At 37.2% G+C, this 24,239-nt stretch overlaps 1 protein-coding gene across 3 annotated transcripts in view; it reads right to left on the bottom strand.

Annotated features, from left to right (window-relative positions):
• DNAH5 (dynein axonemal heavy chain 5) overlaps positions 1–24,239 on the bottom strand; it is a 316,293-nt gene that overhangs the window by 44,046 nt on the left and 248,008 nt on the right. For all 3 annotated transcript variants that reach the window (XM_066374372.1, XM_066374367.1, XM_066374381.1), the window contains 7 exons: positions 21,316–21,519; positions 19,560–19,739; positions 16,042–16,179; positions 14,127–14,262; positions 13,253–13,569; positions 12,293–12,448; positions 11,267–11,449 (listed from right to left, as the gene is read on the bottom strand). In XM_066374372.1, coding sequence (XP_066230469.1) covers positions 11,267–11,449; positions 12,293–12,448; positions 13,253–13,569; positions 14,127–14,262; positions 16,042–16,179; positions 19,560–19,739; positions 21,316–21,519 — 1,314 coding nt within the window. The remainder of the gene's footprint in view (positions 1–11,266; positions 11,450–12,292; positions 12,449–13,252; positions 13,570–14,126; positions 14,263–16,041; positions 16,180–19,559; positions 19,740–21,315; positions 21,520–24,239) is intronic.

Genomic DNA, 24,239 nt, shown 5'->3' with positions numbered 1-24,239 from the left:
GTGTGGGCCAAAGCGGAATCTCGGGCCACCCCAGCACCTTGCAAAAGCCGCGCACGGGGACGGAGCGAAAGCCAATTCCAATGCTGCAACTTTTCCATGCGGTTGGGGGTTTCACTCAGAGCGTGAGACTGCTGGCCGGATATCCTGGTCTGCGCACGCAGATACTGAACGAGAGTTTCCTCCAAGCGCCCCAGAAGTGGGCACCCGCCTGTGTTACCGGACAGAGTGGCAGAGACAGAGGTCTTTGAGTGGGCAGAAAGCTCGCCTGATTATGCTAGCAGCTCTGACTGACTGAGCCTTACCCAGAGCCCTGTGCTGAGTGGAAATAGAGTGGGGAGTTGCCAGCTCTTTGAGCCTCTTACTATCCAGGCAGAGGCAGCAGCAACCCCATAGCTGGATTATCTGGCTACTAATTGAGGAAGGAAAGACTAGGAGAAAGGCTCCAGGAACAAGGACTCTCTCACTGTTGGAGCCTATAAATGCTAATGAGCCTTGACTGCCGAGACTAAAGCACAATACATGACATTGCAATAGAGACTTATCAACTGCAAACCTCTACCTGAGCATGCCAAAGGGGCAGAACCCGGGGTACAGAGTCACCGACCAGGAAGAGGGAGAGAAAATAAAAAGCAAGAAGATAACCTCTCAAAATCAAGAATAATCTGCAGACTTTATAACCTATCCCATTTTATTATATTTGTTCGTTTGTTTCTCTTATCTTCATTCTTGGTATTTTTTTTTCCTCCTCCAATTTGGCCAATTAACTCTCTGCCGGTCTTACTCTCTCCTCTCCTTGAACTACACTACCCATAAGTGTTACATCTCCCATTATCTTTTCTCTCCTCTTCCTTTCTCTCTATGAGGGTTGCACTCCAAAACCTTTAACTCTCTCTCTCTCTCTCTCCTTTCTTTTTTCTTCTTTTAGTGGTTCCCTCTTTTTTTCTCTCTCTCTCTTTCTTTTCTCCCTCTATATTAGTTTCTTCCTTTCTCCTTTACATCTCCTCTCATTCAAACCTCAATTACAAACAAATTATCTTATCTGGGACTCAAAGTTATGTTTGTGGCATTTTGGGGGGTTTGTACTTCACCTTTTTAACTCACTAGCAGTGCTCCCATCCCTGGCTCTCCATTTTATCTAGTTCTTGTTCCACTAAATACAATAGTAATTTTTTAATTTGTCCCCCCATTTTTCTGTTTTCCTCTTATTCCTCTCATTATAACTCTTAGACAACCAACACCTAAAAGCAAATCATTTTATTCTTGACCCAAATTTTTTCCTTATTTGCTTTTTGTGGGTCCATACCCCCTTTTTTTTTTTTTGCCCCTTTATTACTTTTCCTCAATTCAGGCCCTCCATCACAGGCATTGTTTGTTATAATTCACAGTTCACCACAATATTTTCTCAAGAAAGAGGGGAGAGGAGAGGAGAGGAAAAAAGGAGGGGGGGAATAATTTCCTTTTTTTTTAATTTTTATTATATTTTATTTTTCTTTATTTCATTATTAATTTTTTTTAAAAAAAAAACTTTTCGATTTTTTATTTTTTTATTTTTTTTAACTTTTTATTCTTTATTATATCTCATTAATACTATCAACAAAACCACCCTCAGATGCCATTAAGGAAGAGAAAATCGAATATCATGGATACAAAAGAAAGAGAGGTAACACAGCTAGATGAGGAAAAATCTATGGAGAAAAAATTTAATATATTGGAAACCTTGGAGCTAAATGACAGAGAATTCAAGATAGAAATCCTAAAAATCCTCCAAGATATACAAGAAAACACAGAAAGGCAATTTAGGGAGCTCAGAAAACAACTCAATGAACACAAAGAATATATGTCCAAGGAAATTGAAACTATAAAAACAAATCAAACAGAGATGAAAAACTCAATTCAAGAGCTGAAAAACGAAGTAACAAGCTTAGCTAATAGAATAGGTCAGATAGAAGAGAGGATTAGTGAAATAGAAGACAAGCAACTTGAGGCACAACAGAGAGAAGAAGAAAGAGACTCAAAAATTAAAAAAAATGAGATAGCCCTACAAGAATTATCTGACGCCATCAAAAAGAATAACATAAGAATAATAGGTATATCAGAGGGAGAAGAGAGAGAAAATGGAATGAAGAACATACTCAAACAAATAATAGATGAGAACTTCCCAAGCCTGTGGAAAGAACTAAAGCCTCAAATTCAAGACGCAAACAGAATTCAAAGTTTTATTAACCCCAACAAACCCACTTCAAGGCACATCATAATAAAGATGACACAAACCAATGGCAAAGAAAAATTCTCAAGGCAGCCAGGGAAAAGAAGAATACAACATATAAAGGAAGGCCCATTAGATTATCATCAGATTTCTCAACAGAAATTCTACAAGCTAGAAGAGAGTGAACCCCAATATTTAAAGTTCTGAAAGAGAGGAACTTTCAGCCACAAATACTATACCCATCAAAGCTATCCTTCAAATATGAAGGAGAAATAAAAACATTCACAGATACAGAAAAGATGAGGGAATTTATCATCAGAAAACCCCCACTCCAGGAATTACTAAAGGGGGTTCTCCAATCAGACACAAAGAACCAAAAAAAACAAAGCCACAAGTAAAAGCTCCAAGAAGAACACAATAAAACCAAATTTAAACTGTAACAATAACAAAAAGGCGGGAGAGGATGAAGATTAACAGTAGTAACGACGATGGAGTGCAAAAGTACTCGCAAAATAGTGCACTACAATGAACAGGGTAGGAACCCTTTTCATTACTTAAAGGTAATCACCATTGAAAAACCCACCACAGAAGCACATGAGATAAAAAAGATAGCAACAGAGGAAAGATGTATGGAATACAACCAAATAAAAACAAAAGATAGAAAAATGAAAGAGAAGGATTAAACAAGACACAAAACTAACAGAAAGCAATCTACAAAATGGCAATAGGGAACTCACAAGTGTCAATAATTACACTAATGTAAACAGATTAAACTCACCAATAAAAAGGCACAGAGTAGCAGAATGGATTAAAAAAGAAAATCCAACTGTATGCTGCCTACAAGAAATTCATCTAAGTAACAACGATAAAAACAAATTCAAAGTGAAAGGCTGGAAAACAATACTCCAAGCAAATAACAACCAAAAAAAAGCAGGCGTAGCAATACTCATATCTGATAATGCTGACTACAAGACAGCAAAAGTACTCAGAGACAAAAATGGCCATTTCATAATGGCTAAGGGGACACTGAATCAAGAAGACGTAACAATTCTTAAAATATATGCACCAAACTAAGGAGCACCAAAATATATAAGACAGCTACTTATTGACCTTAAAACAAAAACTGACAAAAACACAATCATACTTGGAGACCTCAATACACCGCTGACGGCTCTAGATCGGTCATTCAAACAGAGAATCAACAAAGATATAGTGGCCTTAAACAAAACACTAGAGCACCTGGATATGATAGACATCTACAGGACATTTCATCCCAAAGTGACTGAATATACATTTTTCTCCAGTGTACATGGATCATTCTCAAGAATTGACCATATGTTGGGCCACATAAACAACATCAGCAAATTCAGAAAAAAACGAAGTTGTACCAAGCATATTTTCTGATCATAAAGCCTTGAAACTAGAACTCAACTGCATAAAAGAGGAAAAAAATCCCACAAAAATGTGGAAACTAAACAACATACTTTTAAAAAATGAATGGGTCAAAGAAGAAATAAATGCAGAGATCAAAAGATATATACAGACAAATGAAAATGACAATACGATATATCAGAATCTATGGGATGCAGCAAAAGCAGTGAAAAGAGGAAAGTTCATATCACTTCAGGCCTATATGAACAAACAAGAGAGAGCCCAAGTGAACCACTTAACTTCACACCTTAAAGAACTAGAAAAAGAAGAACAAAGACAACCCAAAACCAGCCGAAGAAAGGAGATAATAAAAATCAGAGCAAAGATAAATGAAATAGAGAACAGAAAAACTATAGAAAAATTAATAGAACAAGGAGCTGGTTCTTTGAAAAGATCAACAAAATTGACAAACCCTTGGCAAGCCTTACCAAGGAAAAAAGAGAAAGTACTCATATAAACAAAATTCAAAATGAAAGAGGAGAAATCACCACGACACCATAGATATACAAAGAATTATTCTAGAATACTATGAAAAACTTTATGCCACTAAATTCAACAACCTAGAAGAAATGGATAAATTCCTAGAACAATACAACCTTCCTAGACTGAGTCTAGAAGAAGCAGAAAGCCTAAACAGAGCTATTAGTAGAGAAGAGATAGAAAAAACCATTAAAAATCTCCCCAAAAATAAATGTCCAGGCCCAGACAGCTATACCAGCGAATTTTATCAAACATTCAAAGAAGACTTGGTTCCTATTCTACTGAAAGTCTTCCAAAAAATTGAAGAAGAAGCAATACTTCCAAACACATTTTATGAGGCCAACATAACCCTCAAACCAAAACCAGGCAAGGATGGCACAAAAAGAAAACTATAGACCAATATCTCTAATGAATACAGATGCCAAAATACTAAACAAAATACTAGCAAATCGAATACAACAACATATTAAAAAAATAATACATCATGATCAAGTGGGATTCATCCCAGATTCTCAAGGATGGTTCAACATACGTAAAACAGTTAACGTGATATACCATATCAACAAAACAAAGAACAAAAACCACATGATCTTATCAATAGACGCAGAAAAGGCTTTCGATAAAATACAACACAATTTTATGTTTAAGACTCTCAACAAAATGGGTATAGAAGGAAAATATCTCAACATGATAAAGGCCATATATGATAAACCATCAGCTAACATCATATTAAATGGCACAAAACTGAAGGCTTCCCCCCTTAAATCAGGAACAAGACAGGGTTGTCCACTCTCTCCACTCTTATTTAATGTGGTACTAGAGGTTCTAGCCAGAGCAATCAGACAAGACAAAGAAATAAAAGGCATCCATATCGGAAAAGAAGAAGTAAAGGTATCACTTTTTGCAGATGATATGATCCTATACATCGAAAACTCCAAAGAATCCACAAAAAGACTACTAGAAACAATAAGCCAATACAGTAAGGTCGCAGGATACAAAATTAACATACAGAAGTCAATAGCCTTTCTATATGCCAACAATGAAACATTTGAGAACGAACTCAAAAGAATAATCCCCTTCACGATTGCAACAAAAAAAAATACATAGGAATAAACATAACAAAGAATGTAAAGGGCTTATATAATGAAAACTATAAACCATTGTTAAGGAAAATCGAAAAAGATATAATGAGATGGAAGAATATTCCTTGTTCTTGGTTAGGAAGAATAAATATAATCAAGATGGCCATATTACCCAAAGCAATATACAAATTTAATGCAATTCCCATCAAAATTCCAATGACATTTTTTAAAGAAATGGAGCAAAAAATCATCAGATTTATATGGAACTATAAAAATCCCTGATTAGCCAAAGCAATCCTAAGGAAAAAGAATGAAGCTGGGGGCATTACAATACCTGACTTCAAACTATATTATAGGGCCACGACAATCAAAACAGCATGGTATTGGCAGAAAAATAGACACTGAGACCAATGGAACAGAATAGAAAACCCAGAAATAAAACCACATATATATAGTCAAATAATTTTTGATAAAGGGGCCAACAACACACAATGGAGAAAAGAAAGCCTCTTCAATAAATGGTGCTGGGAAAACTGGAAAGCCACATGCAAAAGAATGAAACTGGACTACAGTTTGTCCCCTTGTACTAAAATTAACTCAAAATGGATCAAAGATCTAAACATAATACTTGAAACAATAAAGTACATAGAAGAAGACATAGGTACTAAACTCATGAACCTGGGTTTTAAAGAGCATTTTATGAATTTGACTCCAAAGGCAAGAGAAGTGAAGGCAAAAATTAATGAATGGGACTTCATCAGACTAAGAAGTTTTTGCTCAGCAAGAGAAACTGATAACAAAATAAACAGACAGCCAACTAAATGGGAAATGATATTTTCAAACAACAGCTCAGATAAGGGCCTAATATCCAAAATATACAAAGAATCCTAAAACTCAACAACAAACAAACAAACAATCCAATAAAAAAATGGGAAGAGGACATGAACAGACACTTCTCCCAGGAAGAAATACAAATGGCCAACAGATATATGAAAAGATGCTCATCTTCTTTAGCTATTAGAGAAATGCAAATCAAAACTGCAATGAGATACCACCTCACACCTGTTAGATTAGCTATTATTAACAAGACAGGTAATAGCAAATGTTGGAGAGGCTATGGAGAAAAAGGAACCCTCATACACTGTTGGTGGGAATGTAAAGTAGTTCAACCATTATGGAAGGAAGTATGGTGGTTCCTCAAAAAACTGAAAATAGAACTACCTTATGACCCAGCAATCCCTCTACTGCATATATACCCCAAAAACTCAGAAACATTGATACGTAAAGACACATGCAGCCCCATGTTTATTGCAGCATTGTTCATAGTGGCCAGGACATGGAAACAACCAAAAAGCCCTTCAATAGAAGACTGGATAAAGAAGATGTGGCACATATACACTACAGAATACTACTCAGCCATAAGTAATGATGACATCGGATCATTTACAGCAAAATGGTGGGATCTTGATAACATTATACGAAGTGAAATAAGTAAATCAGAAAAAAACAGGAACTGCATTATTCCATACATAGGTGGGACATAAAAGTGAGATTAAGAGACATTGATAAGAGTGTGGTGGTTACGTGGGGAGGGGGGAAAGGGAGAGGGAAAGGGGAGGGGGAGGGGCACAAAGTAAACTAGATAGAAGGTGACAGAGGACAATCTGACTTTGAGCGATGGGTATGCAACATAATTGAACGACAAGATCACCTGGACATGTTATCTTTGAATATATGTATCCTGATTTATTGATGTCGCCCCATTTAAAAAATAAAATTATACATACAAAAAAAAAAGTTTGAACGTTATTGAGATGGTGTGGTCAATTTAATACCATTGTTAACATTAAACGCAATGTAAGTAATAAATTGACAAAGGTTTGAAATAAGGCTAAGAAGTACATTTCCCCCAAAGTTTGAAATTGATGAAATAATATACTCTAAAGTAAATAGTACAATTTAAAGTAATATTTGGGATTATAAAAGCAAAGTATGTATTACATGGTACATAAGTGGCCAAATACTAGAACCAGAAAACAGTTGTAGGGAAAAGAAAGTTGTCTTTGAAAGACAAAAAAATAGAACAATTACTGTTTGCTTTTTATTCAAGATTTATAAATAGAAAACCTACTTTGGGATAAGGTTTTAGGTGTATTTTAATTTGTGTTAACTGACGTAAACTTATTTCTGTTAAATTACAATGTTAGTTCCACCAATATATAAACAGGTAGTTCTTTTCAAAATAATATGAAGGAGAAAAATTAATCAAAATATTTTTTTCTGTAAGCATTCTCCCCACAAAAGAGATGATCTCTTACACACACACATACACACACACACACAGCAGTAAACATTTGTGCTTTGTTTGTTTTCTGTATCCTAAGGTTATAATGTAAAATTATTATATCAATTGTGAAAATGTAAAAAGTGTCCCCAAAGTGAATGAGAAAGCACAGCAGTTAACCAATACAACTTCAGGAAATGCACTACTTATTAATTAAATGATCAAAAATTAAGTGGCTCAACAAAGATGGAAATAAAAACTAAAATGGTTTGTGTGCATGAACCACAACTGTCACCAAAGTCTTGAAATCAATACAAGAAAATAGGTGACAGCCCATCAGAGGTCTCATTTCTAAGATGTTACCCAGGCTTCTCTTCCCAAAGATTCTTCCCCTTCTTTACCTCCCACCTGTAATTAACATAGAAAGATTAAAAAAACAGAACTCAGAAACAGATTTATTTTTTTCTCTACCACTGGTGAGCTAGTGATAACAAGGTCTGTTTAGTGTCTTTATTAAATTACTTCCCATATTGGCTCTACCAGGTTTGGATTCTTCTACCTCCAGAGAAAATAAACCATTGACCTCTCTGCTCATCCAAAATTCTAAACAACAATTACCCCCAAGGCTTTGTGCTATGTGAACAATAGAAGTTGTTACTTGATATGAGTATTTTTCTCCTACTACTACAGAGCTCTCTTTGAGTTTCTGACTTGTTCTCTGGGATCAAGGTTAGAGTAGGCCTAAGAGTTTGAGTTTTCTTTAAAGGAAAGTTGCTGGAGGGAAACTGGTTTGCTGCCTGCTTAAAATGGTCTCGATATATTACCTCCTGGTGACAAGAGAAGGCTGTCTAAATCTACTCAGAGGTCCATCAGTCAGGTCAACAATTTAGTATGGCCTTGCTGTGAACTTGAACAGCTCTTACATTTAAAATGACTGCCTTCAAGCATACAGACAAGTATAAAGTTGGTTCAAAAGTCTGCCTTCCTTGCATTCATATGCTCTAAGGTTTTCATCTGTGGGTCCAGTAGCCTGCACAGCTGAGCATTCATGAGACCACATCCTATGTAGGGAAGCTCCTCACTTACCCTGTTCCCAGGACACTGGGAAGTTGGTGAAATCATGGAATCAGAGAGCAGTGGTCTTTTCCTTGCATCGTAAGGTACTGTTCCAAGCCACCTTTCACAGGACAAGTCCACAGACCAGTGAAGGCACAACTCATCTTGCCTGAAGACATTCACCGTTTGTTTCAGCCTTGCATTTAAGGGGTTTTCTTAGACACTTTCCAACATCAGCTTCCTATCTATGGACTCTTTCTAGCTTCCAGTAGCCCCCTTGGCTTTATAACATTTTATATTTATATTTATAAGTATCCAAAAATGATCCCAGACAGACTACATCATCAATAAAGTCAAAGGAACAATCTAAACCTAAAAAAAAACCCAAAAACTTTTTATATCTGTGTGCATACAGCACAAACACAGGCTCTACTCCACTGAGTCACTAGGTCATAGGAATGCCTGGAAGGTCCTGGAGACCAGCGCAGAGCCACCTGCCACCTCCCGGGCTGGAGGGACTCAGCGGCAGGAGCAGATTCAGGTATATTGGGGGGGGGGGAAGAGGGGACAAAAGCTGTAAAAGAAAAAGCTGCTTGCAGAATGTACACTAACTACCATCCCATTTAAGCCCAGCAGTGTGAGACTGGCTTTCGAGAAAAGAAAATATAGGTTACATGCTGTATTACGATGTGGTTCAGGGTAAGAGACCCTCTATTTTTATAAGGAACGAGTGTCACGTTACTCTGACCATACTCGTTGCAAATCATTTACTGTGAGACTGGAAACGCTTCTGATAACAAAATGACAGAAAGGAGTAATTTCTCAAGACATTCAACTTTCCCCAGAAGTGAGAAAAAGCCAGGCCTGGGATCCATATTGGCTTTTCAAAAGGTGTTTGAAGTCTTTCTTTTCAAAGGAGCTTAAAGTGCTCCTTGCTTCCTCTGAAACCTCGCTGCCACACTCATGGCTCAGCGCAGGGGCTGTTTTGTTTGTTGCAACCACAATCTGTCAGGCTCGATTATTTTGTCCAAGGAGACTCTATTCATCTCAGCTGAATAGGAAGAAAATCAAGGACAAAGATATTATTCAAACTGCCATCGGGGCCCTTTATCTCCCTGAGGCCAGCACCAAGGGAAGAGCAGAGCTGAGACTGGGTACTGGATCCCGCTCCGAAGACACCATTACACACTGTGGATCAAGACTCCCAGTCTTTCTTGCTGTAATGACATGTCAGCTCAAAACCTCCTCAGCCACCACTGAGACTCCAAAAACAAACAAGTACATACTGTGACGGTGTTGCCTCTTTGATCGCTAGTCTATGGCAGGGGTTCTAGCATCTGTTCTTGCCACACTGAGGTCACCAACCACGTGAGTTTACCGAGTAGAGTTGAAAGCTCTTAATGCAATTTCCAACTATATGACCCTATCATGTATGCACTATAAATTTAAAAAATAAAAGGATTCATAAAATAATGAAGAGGCAGGAAGAGAGGGAGAAAGAGATAGGCAGGTAGGAGGGAAGGCTTAAGGATGGTACAACACACAGAAAAAGTCAAAGTAATGGGAAGGACAGACTCCAAACATTTTGCCAACTTAGCCTAAATAAATCTTCAGGTCTGTGTAGAAGGTGCCACAAAGTAAACTAAACTCATTGATACTGAATCCAGAAGAAAAGCAATAGCAACTTTCTGAGTGCACCCAGTTTGACCAAAGCAGCTTGATTTCTCTAAGGCTCACATGTTCCCTAGAGCAGTGGTCCCCAACCTTTTTTGGGCCACGGACTGGTTTAATGTCAGAAAATATTTTCACAGACCAGCCTTTAGGGTGGGATGAATAAATGTATCACGTGACCAAGACAAGCGTCAAGAGTGAGTCTTAGACGGATGTAACAGAGGGAATCTGGTCATTTTTAAAAAATAAAACATCGTTCAGACTTAAATATAAATAAAACGGAAATAATGTAAGTTATTTATTCTTTCTCTGCGGACCGGTACCAAATGGCCCATGGACCGGTACCGGTCTGCGGCCCAGGGGTTGGGGACCACTGCCCTAGAGAATTCACTGACTCAGAACAAGGAAGATTCTAAGTTACTGGCCATTTTTTCACTGAGCATTGTTACCCCATAAAATGGAAGTTACGAAACAGCAGATCTAAAGTTCTATAGTTCTGCTTGCAGAACATAATTAAGCCAGTCGCTTCCAGAGGCACTCAGTGAAACTCTGATGTCACAAACATCTTATCTTCTCACAACATCCACAGAGCTTCCTTAGTTAACAAATGAGAACTAACAATGTTGGTTATTATCTGAGTGCAACATTTTAATTTTTTATGCCAACAGCATAACAATGAATCAGGTGAAAGAAAAACCTAGACATGTACTAGAAAGCTAAAGGTCCATAAGTGAATAAAACTCACAACAGGACAAACTCTTCAAAAAAAATAAAGTAATATAAAACTGGAATAATGGTGCTGAAAATAAGACTGATATTCTCATAGTTACATCATTTGCATGAAATTAATTGATATATATGTGATTTACGAGATGCAGATGAAATATATTAAGTAGATAATTGGTTAGCAGTTATCTAAGACATTTGGGAATTTAAAAAAAAAAAGAGGAATAAAATGAAGGCAACTCAATCCTATTACAATTTTTATTATATTATTTTCATCAAAGAAGGAATCACAACATCATACAGAAAAGAAAGTGGCCATACTTCACTCACCTGCTTCTCCGTGAGAAGGACTCTACCCAGTAACTGATCTTCTAGACCTCTCATGGTGACAGTGAAGTCAATGATGGAAGTTCGAGCACTAATTTCAGGGGTGTAGGCTGGGTTGGGCAGTTTGGTGGTAATATAGAGCCTGAAGCCATCCATCACATCTACTTCCTTGTCACTGACTTTCACCTTTTTTATAAAAAAGCAGTTAAAAGTAATAAAATAGAAATGCACTGTACTGTATCTTTTTGTGTAAGATCAAGTGTTGCTTTAAACAATTACATATCTGGAGATCATATTTACTAAAAAGTAAATGGTCCTCAGGTAGTCACAGGGCTTTAAGCCACTAGGGAGGGAGGGAGGGAGGGAGGGAGGGAGGGAGGGAGGGAGGGAGGGAGGATGTTCAATATAAACCATGCAATAAATACAAAATTGATCACCCAAACCACTGTAGAAGTAAAATGAATTCCTCACCCAAAATATGGCTCAGAAGTCTAGACTGATGTCACATATGTACTAAAGGGATATGAAAAGGTTTACTACTCAGATAATGAGATTTTTCTGGGGGAGATTAGGGGAGAGTCCCAAGTAGGTCCAAAACAAATATGTTGAGAGAATCAGGGAGGGCAGCTGTTCTAGGGTTTTGTGGTGGCGAGGGCATGGGGCTGGAATGAGGGTTTCAAAACATGGTTTTAATTCCCCATCAAAGGAGAGAGAGGGTACCCAGACTTTCTTAGCAGCTTTCCCAGATTTGGGATAGAAGGGGAGAGGGGCATGATGGGGCTTGAAAACTGTCCACAGTCAAACATCAAAACGGAGTCAGACTTCATTATACATATGAAGTAGATATTCCTAAAACGACTACTCTTGAGTACTTTAACCTCAACCCTGGTAGCATAGAAAAGAAAAACAAATGCATCTTGCCACTGACTTGAATTTGAGTTTCTGCCTATTGAGAAAATTTCATCTATGTCACATTTACCTGGTTTTATAGTAATTGTTCTCCACAGTTTATCAAAAGGTTTAACCCACCTTGAAGGTAGACCCAGTCTTTATGAAGTTTCTCTCCAAAACATTTTCCAGGGCTGGATCTAGTTCCTCCCCAACATCTTCAATCAGCAAGGGTCTTCCAAGAGAGAGGCTGTCCTCCAGGTGGTTTCTGAAGTACTTGTGATTTAGAGATGTGATCTAGAAACCAGATCAAAATGTTGCTCTTGACAGATGGTACCATGATGCAATGCACAGAGATAACTCATAGAAGGTTGTGCCTAAGCATTCTATCACAGCAGATAGACACAGAGGATCTAGAGATCCTTGTTTGAAACTACACTTGGTGAAAGCTTAAACTGTTTCCATTCTTTTTTTTTTTTTTTTTTTTTTTTTTAGTAAACTATCATTCCCCTTTACTGGGAAGCATGGAATGGCTGTGTTTGGCCATGCTGCCTTTCCCTCAATACCACTTTTGTGACAAATAATCATGGAATAAAATTACAAGGTGTCCTTATAAAGTGTTACCACTTAGTGTGACATAATTCCACCCTGCGCTGCTTATCAAGAGAGCCATAGGCCCTAAAGGAAGAGTCTGAAACCTTTAAAAGATGGCATTGGTAGAAATCAACACAAATTCAAATCATGTAATTTGTAGAAATTATTTCTAATTATCAATATCTAAATATTAATCCATAATATTTCTATATCATGTTGGAAGCAACATAAGTGTTGGATCATTATGTTCTACACCTGAAACTAATAAAATACTGTAGTATAATTATAATAAATTAATGAAATAAGCCATTAAATAAACTTAAACAGAAAACAGCTCTCTTAGGTGATGATAGATAATAAATGATAAAAGATAGATAGATAGATAGATAGATAATAGATAAAATTATTTCTAAGTATCAAATATTTCTTTATTCTTGGATACTTGTCGATTTGGGCAATAAAACTAAAACTTGACTAGTAACATCAATATACCCACACACAAATTACCTGCAGTTCATTTTGGCTTTCTTTATTTTTAATCCAGATCTTTCCTTGAGTCTGTGGATCGATTAACAAAGGGTAGCGAGATGCCTTTGTGACAATGATTCCGTTCTGAATGGATAGGTCATCATTTGGCAGACCTTGGAGGTTCCATTCACTAATAGTAGGAGCATCAATCAACATTTCGTTGAGATTCAGACTGTCTGCAAATGGAATTTCCTGGGCTTTCATTTCCTTCTGCCAGTCATTTAGCAGCAAATTGCGAAACTCTTGGTTAAATGGGCCAGAATAGGACAGAAAAGCCGTGGCCAACAACACATCCCCTAAAATGGAAAACAAAACACTACTGAAATACTTTATGATCAGGCTGGTAATTGTGCAGAATATTAAAAATGAAAAATAATTTTTTAAACTAAATTCCAGAAACCAAATTGTAACCCCATGTTGTTGTGTCTTGATAAATAAGCGGTACTTTGAATCCTTATTAAAAAGGATCCAAATGGTCCACCAAGCGCTGGCTGCTATAGTCAAGCACTGGATTATTTTAACTCTTGTTGGATGTAAGAGGATGACTTTTGATTTTAAGATACAAAACTTAGAAGACAGAGCCTCCATTCAAAGTGACCGTGGTAAGTATCACCATTCATTCATCAGAGAATTCAAATATGTCCTGATAATAAGAGGCTTATGGGTCATTAACACATCTCACAAGGATTGAACAGATGTCAGACCAATATTCATTATTCTGAACTACTGGAGACAAACACACACACATGAGTTTAAAGTAATCGAGCATTGGTTTGTATTCTGATTCAAGCTTAAATTTGCCAACTCCCTATCATAGTCAACACCTAATCTCATTAATAAAGGAATTACACACCTACAAGCCTTTTAGTCTGGGCAGCAAACTCTTTACTTTGCTCTGTCCATCTTTCCTTTTCTCCTGCCAAGCCCCCGATCAGCACAGAGGCAGTCTGCATCTTATGTCTGCACCGCTCAGCATCTTCAAGCAAGGTCTAAAAAAGGGCAAAACCAGAAGAAAACCTCTGTACAGATGAATACAACCTCTGGCTCAGAAATACAATTTATAACATTAGATATATTATCTGCCTTTCTGAGATGTGTGAGCCATTTATTTCATAGGAAACCTAAAATTCAATTCCCATGTGCCGGTGTCTGCCCATGCCTGTCTTTAAAACACTTGGATGGATTCCTCACGTGCAGCCCTGAGCAAACTGGTCAGACCCTCTCCAGATGTTAACGACTGAGAAATCATAAAAATTTGCATCATCTATAATTTCTCTATAAATAAATAAAATACAAGTATACATGCTAATATTATAAAGCACACACACACAAAAAAAAAAACCCAGAAAGAAATACATATTCTTATTTAAAAAACAGAACAATTTCTCATGTTAAAGTTCCAGCATCATTATTGCTTTATCTAATACCATTTTTCCTCCAGTTCAGGTAAAACTTTAGATGACCTTCAGATTGTGGTCCCTAAAGCTTGTTCACAAATTCCAGCCACAATTCACTCAGCAGGTCCGTCCCTACCGCCCTTGTGTCAGTAAAAGACTTCTAACCAGACTTCCACTTTCTGTTGCTGCTGGGTGCTTAGGTATTAAAAATGAATGGTTCTAATGCTCTGTGTTTAAGACACAACTGTTAATTCTACTTATAAAAATTTATACTTATGAAATAATAATGGATATGGGTAAAGGTTTAGCTGTGTAACCAGTCCCTCGACATTCATGTGTAATATTCATCTATATTTACATAATACTTATATATATTTAGCACACACAGTTGACCCTTGAACAATGACCCTGAAAAGTTGAGCACTTATAGTAACTTGTGATTCCCCAAAAACTTAACTACTGATAGCCTAATTGGTAACCAAAAGCCTTACCAAAAACATAGTCAATTAACACATAATTTGTATGTTATAAATATTATACACTATATTTTTACAATAAAGTAAGGTAGAGAAAATAAAATGTTATTTAAAAATTATAAGGAAAAGATAATACATTTACAGTACTATATTTATTTAAGAAATCCACATATAAGTGGACCCACATAGTTCAAACCCATTTGTTCAAGGGTCTAACAATAGAAGGGTTATTTAAATAGATTATGACATGTGAATAAAAATACTCTGAAACCATGAAAAATTATAAAAATTTATAATCATGATATATCATTAAGTTAAAAATTCAATTTATGAAGCAGTACATACTGAATTATTTATTATAGTTTTAAAGAGATTTAAAAATACGTGTAATTTGAGGCATATGTTTAAACATGAAGTGGTAAAGAGCGAAGCGTTGTTAATGGCCCCCTCCAGCGTTACCTATGTGTGTTTTCTATAGGGAGCAGGAATTGCTTTGTAATAACACAATTCAGTGCTTTACAAACCATCTTTATTCAGCCTACCTAAAAAATTGTTTCAAAGATTAAATAAGATAACATAGGAGGACATGATTTAAAGGACATAAGAAAAAATGCTACACAAGATACTGTGATCATCATCATCACAAGGAAACTGAAAGTTCATACTCCAGAACTGACTCCTCTTTTGGCTGAATATCTTGACGTCTCCCCAATGGTCCTTACTGTCTATTAGAAACCATCCCCAGGGCTTAGTGAGGGATGATATGTTGTATTTGTGTTTGCATACATTTGATGAATCCTTGCTGTAAACCAAGTGAAGAAAGTGGCAAAGGAATGAAGAATAACCACAGCCGAGTCGGGGCGCGACAGCCCCTCCCACGCCAGAGAATAGTTACCTGCTTCTTGGTCATGGCCTGCTCATACTCGGCCTGCACCACTTCCAGCTCTGCCTGCTTGTCGTCCAGCTCTGCCTGGGCCTTCTGCAGGTCCTGCATGGCCAAGACATGGCGGTTCTCCTGCACCACCAGGTTGGCCTGCACAGGACACATGAGAGGTGAGGGACAGGCAGCAAACCAAACATCAGCGGGTCAGAGTCTGAGAACACTCAGCTATGTCTGATGCTTATACCTTTCCTTTGTTCCATCCTTACAGTCTTCTCAAATTTCATTAAGAAAAGACCAAATCTTCATGTTTACAAGCCAAAACTCAGAATTCATTAGAATAAAAGTCAGCTATTTTTTCCCAATATTTTAGGCTTTGGGGGCCAAAACATAAAACCAAAGCTATTGTTCAGTTACTTATTTAAAATTGTAAAAATTATTCTTATTTCATGAGCCATAAAACCTGGGTAGTAGGTAAGACTTGGCCTGTGGACCTTAGTTTGCCAACCCCTAGATCAGAACATTGCAATATTAGATGTATATTAGTAAATTAAAGAACACTGCAATATGAAGAGTTGTAGAAAAACAACCTTTATATTTGAAACCATCTGTCTAACAGGACTGACCACTGTCGAGGATGTTAAAACAAGACAAAGGAGGATGGAACATAACTGTTCTCTGAATACACAGTTCAAGGTTTTATGGGTAGTGGTGGTCTTAATGTTCTTCCTGTAATTTTCATGTACTGCTTGCTTTCCAGAAAAGAATTGATACCTTGAGCTGTGACCAATAAAAAATATTTGTTTTAAGGAAGCTACCAAGTTAAACTTCAGAGACATAATCAAAAGCAATATTAGCAAAAGATGAGTTAGAGAAAATAAACCATGCTTATAGGAATTTACATTCACTTGAAATTATTTTTAAATCAAATTTCTTCTTTTAAAATCTTTAAAATATTAAAATTGACATTAGTGGGAAGATCCACTATGAAAGCCATGTTCTTTCTACAGTGATAGAGAAGAAAAGGTTCTCTTCCACATAGTCATTTGCGATAAACTATTTTCCTATCTGAAAAAACTTAGGCTTCCAAATTTTGGCAGAATAACTCTTTAAGGGAAGTCAGAGTTCCATAACTAACTAGTACCAATGACAGGCAAAACTATGGCTTAAAAAAATACAGTTTCAAAAGAAATTGACTCTTGGAATACATGTTTTCTCAGTTCTGCTCTAAGCTGTACCTGTTGCCACGGCTCCAACATGGAAAAAGAGCAAGTCACTGAGTCAGCTTACTAACGCCACCCAATAATGGCAAGCTATCACAGCTCCAAAGATTTTGAATATTTTCTAAGACTTTACTCAAAATTTTTTTAAATAAAGCTCTCATAAGTTGATGACTAAAATGTACAGAATTTTTCAAATCCAACTGCTCACTTAGGAGTTGCAGGACTCTGTTCAGGGTACTTAAACTCTGGGAGCCTCAGTTTCTCCTCTGGATATTGAAAAACTCCCTCATAGGATTTGCCTGTGTGTGTGTGTGTGTGTGTGTGTGTGTGTGTGTGTTGGAGTGTATGAAGATTAAATAAGATAACATATGTAAAAGCCCAAGTTTGGAACTTAGCATTCAACAAGATTTCAGTAAATAATAGATATTGTTATTGTTACTATTTGTGTTCAATATTTAAGGCTTTACTGTTGTAATAGTCTGTTTATATGAGCTGATATGTACTGGTTTTCATAGTTTTCAAGGAAAGATCTCATTATGATGAACCTGAACAGAATCTAAATTGCTATTGTTATAATTAATATTTAAATTTATTCACTACTAGAAGTCAGTTGGTCCATTTATAGGGGTTGTAAGATAAAAAAAAGAATGACCCTTATGTGTCTCCATTACCAATTAGCATTAAAGAGGTTTCAACTGGAGTTTAATGAGTGTCCTTAACCCGTCCTCACTTAGGAAGCAGCAGTTTGTGAGCGAAGCCTCTCCAGGAATAGAGAAGTTAAAGGCCTTGGTTTGTACTCTTTTAACATATTACAGAAAATTACCCCATGGTAACTTATACTTCTTTCGTCTTCCACCTCTCCCTACTCTGTGAATGTGTAGGGTCTGTGTGACTGTGTGTACATTTCTGGCTGCCATTATGGAGGACCTGACAGAATGAATACTCCACATGCTGGGCACTCCTAAGAACATAGGAGGGCCCCTCAGAACAGACTTATCAGGAAGAGAAGTACAGGTTCCGGGAGCAAGTAAAAGGTCCCCACTTCTGATGGTGTTCCCTTCACTTTGCACTGTAGGGTCCAGATTGTGCTGGTGCTGGGTGGAGGCTGAAATGTCCTAAACATAAGGGAGGAGACTCTGCGTTCTTAGGTAAGCCTTGTTCAGCATGCCACCATTTTTTACTGAGTTTAGTTCATTTTATTTAAAATAACCACAACAAAATAAAAAACTACTCATCATGAATTCAACTGTAATTCATTAAAGACAATATGTATGCTGGAAAAAATAGCAAAGGATGCCCTGTACTTCACATTTGAGATGGTGATTAAAATTTAGTCAATATCAGAATGTCATTTCTGGGGCCATGCTGGAGCCTTCAATGGTCCCCAAATTCATAACATCAGATGGCACAACATCAATTATTTGCTCTAAAGTCTCTGAGCCAAATGAGTCTCTTTCCTTTTAAGGTTGTCCTAGGACCACAAGGGGCCTCCACAGCGAAATAAATGGTGCTGGCATGATAATAATTAAAACATAAAATGGCACTTGCAACTCTGTCCCTATCATCTTTCTACTCTTGATTATTTCTATTTTGATTATTAATCTCCTTGGGTAGTTTATAGATTTTGTTGATAGTTGAAAGAGATCAGACTCATATAAAAGCAAAGCAATCAACCAATCCACAAGGTATGATTCTTAGGTATCAGTATCCCATTTCAAAAGATGTAGTTGCCTCTGTATCTGCTGGAAACTGGGTGTTATTGAATGGTGGGTGACTGCGTACAAATGAGGTGCAGAAATGCAATTACTCAAAGGAAAACATAGGCATATCCTCAAATCACATTAAACAATAGATAGCATTCAGTTTCTTTCCTGTGGGATAAAGGAGAGGAGAGGGAGTACCATGTCATACCCTGCAACCAAGACCAGCCACCAATGACTACGTGTCCACCCTGCCTATTTCATAGGCACGAGATCTTGGATGTTATCAGGGGATTCTGTGCTACAGTTTTCTATGCTTCCTTTTCCTGAAGCTGTCAATGTGTATGAAACTATCTAGCAGCCCACATGGATTAGTGCCCCTACAGAGAGTCCGTGCTTAAAGGCTCACAGCACCCTAATTGGAGCAGGCTTACAAAGAAGAAAGAAACATCCTGTGTGCAGTCTCTCTGTTGCTTGCTGTCCCCATGGACTTGAATATACTAATACCAAAGGCTGAAAACTACCGTACTATGTGAAAGGACTAAATAAGCCGGTTGACCTAGAGACCCTTCGCAGGCACGTGTCCTGCAGTTCTATCCAGAGGGCTTACCTTCAGAGGCAGCACCTCTCTGTTTATAGAAAAGAAGGAAGCCATGGCTTTGGTCCAGGAACAAAGACCCGCTACATTCCCACATACGCGTTTGGCAGTTTCAATGTTGTAGTCACCCATTTCAAAGTAAGGATTTAAAAATTCTATCACTTCTTCATTGATTGTGTCTTTTGGGAATTGCTACAAAAAAAAAGGAGTGAAATTAAGTTAAAATATTCTCGTGAAGTCATGTTCACTTTATGCTCAGAATGCTGAGGAATGCTGGAATGGACGAATGACGTCTTTGAGGATAGCAGCCAAAAGTCCCACCGGTGAAAGCGGAGTAAGCAATGATGGCGATGATGGCAAAGATGGCAGAACACCCTTTATCTCCGAACAAGATACACCAACCATACATAAATTTTCTGCGATCCAAGGAAAAAGGAAACTATTTCAGTGATGAACACTAATAAGGTTATTAGAATTTCCAAAGCAATAAAATTTTCATGTCATTAATCCTAAGTAGGTGAATTACAAACCCATAAAATCAACAATGGGAAACAGATACACAGAGGGATATTTAGCCTAAGGACATATATATTTAGCATCCAGCAGCAACTGAATCCTTAATACATTCAGACAGAAGTTCTATTAAGCTTGTCTGAAATATGAAGATAATAACTTAGACACTGGGCCCTGAGGGTGATGAATTAATTTTTAATCACAGAACTATCAAAAATATGAGAGAACTGTTATCTTCAGGAGGAATAAAAATTTTTAAATAGTAGCAGAAACGGGTAAGAATGCTTTCCTACATCAAGAGAAAATACTGACCAAACAATGAAAGTGGACCTTTTAAAAGTGATGTCTTCTCAGTTAAAGGATTAAATGTTTCCCAAGTAGAAAGAAAATCAGTACCTAAATAACTCAGTGAAACAAGTCTTCACAGAAGATACGTAATGAAGGGTAGAACACAATCTCATCCAGACCTGTTTTAACACAAGTTTCTTTAATGAGACTTGCAAGAGTGAAGCCGGAAGAAAAACCGGAAGGATATTTGAGAACGATAGAAAGGTGTTGGTGACAAAAGGCAAATTGCAAGGGAGCTTCCAAGACGTACATCTGCTCTGCCACCAGATATATACTGCAGGAGCCCAGTTACTTGCCAGAATTCAATTCCATTGTCACATTTATCTGCGAAAACTCCCATCACCATTACCATGCAATCAGAGTCCACCTCACATCCTTCACCGAGGCACTCACAACATAGAGTCTGATATTGTAATTGTTGGGAGCAAGTCTGTGTGGCCCACTAGGTTCATGAGCTACTTATTGTTATAATTGCTGTAACATGATTTAGCTATAGTAGCCACTGAGCATTGTTCAATTGAAAACTGAATGAAAGATAATGCTAAAGTTATCACTTAGGAAATGATATGGGCTGGATATTCCCAATTAGTGGCCTCAAGATCTAAATGTGAAAGATAAAACAATAAAACTTCCAGAAGAAAACATAGAAGCATTTATTTTGTCTTAAAGGTGGGCAAAGATTTCCTAAACAGAGCACAAAGAGCACTTAAGGAAAAATACTTCATAATTGGACTACATAAAACTTAAGGACATCTGCTTATCAAAAGACACCATCGATGCAATGAACAGCTGAGGCTGAAAACGGGAGAAGATACGTATAAACATATAAATGATAAATTACTCATAAATGACTCATACTTTATATATAAAGAAATTCTACAAAGCTATAAAAATTTGAACTACCAACCTGTAAGTTCTGTAAAAAGTTCCCTGCAGTCATCAGTTTTAAAGATTCCTGCCAGGAGGGAATGGTACAGCTTTTTTCCAGGTCAATTTTCACTGCATTGACTTTCCTTTGAAACAGCAGCAGCACGCAGTCCATGATCCTCATGATGAGGTGAGGGGGTCGGCCCAGCGTGCGCACCGTGGCAATGTCCGAAGGCTTGATGGTCTGGGGGAGGAAAGGTTATCATCCAATCTCAGGTGAGAAAGTACAGACAAGACCTTTCATCTCTAAAAGCTATGATTTTGGCAAAGGGAAACAAGCATTTTTAGGTTAGATGCCTTCATGGGGGCTAGGTGCATATTTAATCCCAAAGAAACCCATGTCCTCAAAAGTTCAGATGTTTCTAATTCAAACTGACAAGGAGGAGAGAAACACTGCTGAGTAGATAAGGAGCTGTGACTTCCCTAAAACTGTGCAGACCACTTAGTGTCAGAAAACAGAAGAGTGTAATCTGAAAGGAAAAAGAATAGTCAGCACTTATGTAGATACCAGGGATTCTCAACCAGGAAAACTCCAGTATTTGCAGTGCTTTTTGACTCATTAGTTATGTAGGTCAAGAATCTGTCTCTCTCTTCTTAAACAACTCTGACTTGTCACAGTGGACTGACACTAGTGGGTAGCCCCAGGGCTGACAGATTGAATAATTAGTGGTTTCTTAGCTGGAAACTGACCTTTAAATGACAGAACTTGAGCAATAAGAATTTTACTAAGCTCTTAGAAAAGTTCTGTTCCATTTCCAGTACAAAGATTCTAATAGCGTAAATTATTTAATAGTCACATAGCACCGTTGTGGTTGATAATAACTGCTCTATCCCTTAAACTCCTTATGGAATAAGTATTAGGAAAATATTAAATATAAGAATATGATACAGTCCCCTTTCCAGGACAAATAGTGCACATCTATTCTTTCCAGATCTTGAAACCTTCTATCTTATTCACATCTGCATCCCTTCTGCCAAAAGAAGTTGCCCAATGGCCTGCTCATCAAAGCTAGTCATCTTTCCTCCAAGAACCGAGAAAGCAGAGAAGAAACCCACTGAACTTGATCATTAGGAATGTATCTATATATTTTGAAAAGTTTCAATAGGCTAGTATTTGTGAAAGCTAGGCAGCTGGAAGTGAAGGAGAATTTGTGGTTAAAAAGAAAAGACATTAGACGTTTATCTGAGATGTATGGCTTTAAAAGGAAGGAGAGAAATATAATAGCAGCCAATGTGGAAAGTAGGGTCAAATTAAAGTTCTATATGGTATATAAAAGCTGAACATGCTTATTTTACTTAGCTATAGAAAGGGGAATTTTCAAACAGGATTGGGCTCATTATGTTCCAGTACCCAGGTAAAAAGAGTTGGGGAGAGGGTTATATATAAAGTTCAACCTATTTCAGCTAAGTATTGAAATTCTCTTTTCTCAGCAGACAAAGTAATATGATCATTATATAATTTCCCACAAATCACCGCAATATAATAGTTATTTAACATCTGGAAGCCTTTTGCATGTTTACATTGAGGTTAGCATTGAGATAAGAAGAGACACATTCTTTGCTGTTACCTTATTTGTTGTATCAATTTATGTACCCTGATGCCAGAATGTTAGAGTTTAGATACACCTAGAGCTTCCTTAGTATACACTGGTAGTACCATATTTCAAGACTGGAAAAACTCCCAAAAGTGGCAATAAGATGGAAGCAGAACCAATGAAAGAAATTACTAAAATCCTCTTGTACACATCCTATATCATCTCACCTCCTGTACCCACACATTTCTGTACTGATGATTACATAGTGCAGAAAATTTTAGTGGTAGACATCATTAAATTAGGAGGATATGGAAAAATACTTTATAATATTAAAAGAGATGTTAAGCCTTTTAAGTCTTGGGGAAATGCAGGTCTTCAAGTAAGACCTGAGATGCAATATGTTCTATTTCTATGATCCCTTAGGTATCATGAGTTCAGTAAAGGTTTAGAAATTCCTTTACATTATTATTGTCTCCTCTTTGTTAATCAAACACTTTCAGAGAAGCCTATGAGCCTAAAAAAGGTGGGGGGAGGATAAGGATCAGACCTCGAAGAGATGGCTGCATCTCCATATTCACTGCAGCAATATTCACAACAGCCTATATATAGAAGCAACCTGAATGTTCATCAATGGATAAAGAAAATGTTTTGTGTATGTGTATGTGTATATGTATGTATATATAATTCAGCCTTAGAAAAAGGAAAAGAAATCCTGCCATTTATGACATTGATGGACCTAGAGGACATTTTGGTAAGTGAAATAAGCTAATCATAGTAAGACAAATACTATATGATCTCATAGAACCTAAATTAGACTTACAGAAGCAGAGAATAAAATGGTAGTTTCCAGGAAATTGGGGAAGGAGAAATGAGGAGGTGATGGTCAAAGGGTCCATTGTTTTAGTCATACAACATAAAGTCTAGAGATCTACTCTACAGCATAATGCCTATACTTAACAATACTGTATTATACACTTAAAATGTGTTGAGAGTATATCTTATGTTGTGTTCTTACCACAAAAATATAATAACATTAAAGCTAGAAGAAGTAATATTTGGGAGGTGATAGGCATTTCTATAGCCTTGTGGTGTTGATGGTTTCACAGATGTATACATATCCCCAAACTCATCAAGTTTTACACATTAAACATGTACAGGTTTTGCATGTCAATAATACCTCAATAAGTTGGGAGTTTTTTTTTAGGAGAATGAGGTTCCCACCAATCTGACAGTCTGAAGACCCTGGAAGACTTCAAGGTCTAAGGTAAACAATTTAGCCAGGACATGAAAAAATCATTAAGCAACAAGGAAAGACATGTCCTGTGCCAGTGCAGTAAGAAAAGTTGGAGAGATAAGGCCCTGACCAATT

Source organism: Saccopteryx leptura, chromosome 1 (assembly GCF_036850995.1).
Source record: "Saccopteryx leptura isolate mSacLep1 chromosome 1, mSacLep1_pri_phased_curated, whole genome shotgun sequence".
NCBI classification, from domain to species: domain Eukaryota; kingdom Metazoa; phylum Chordata; class Mammalia; order Chiroptera; family Emballonuridae; genus Saccopteryx; species Saccopteryx leptura.
Note: the sequence above shows the minus strand (reverse complement) of the source record. Positions and strands in the feature narration are given on the sequence as shown.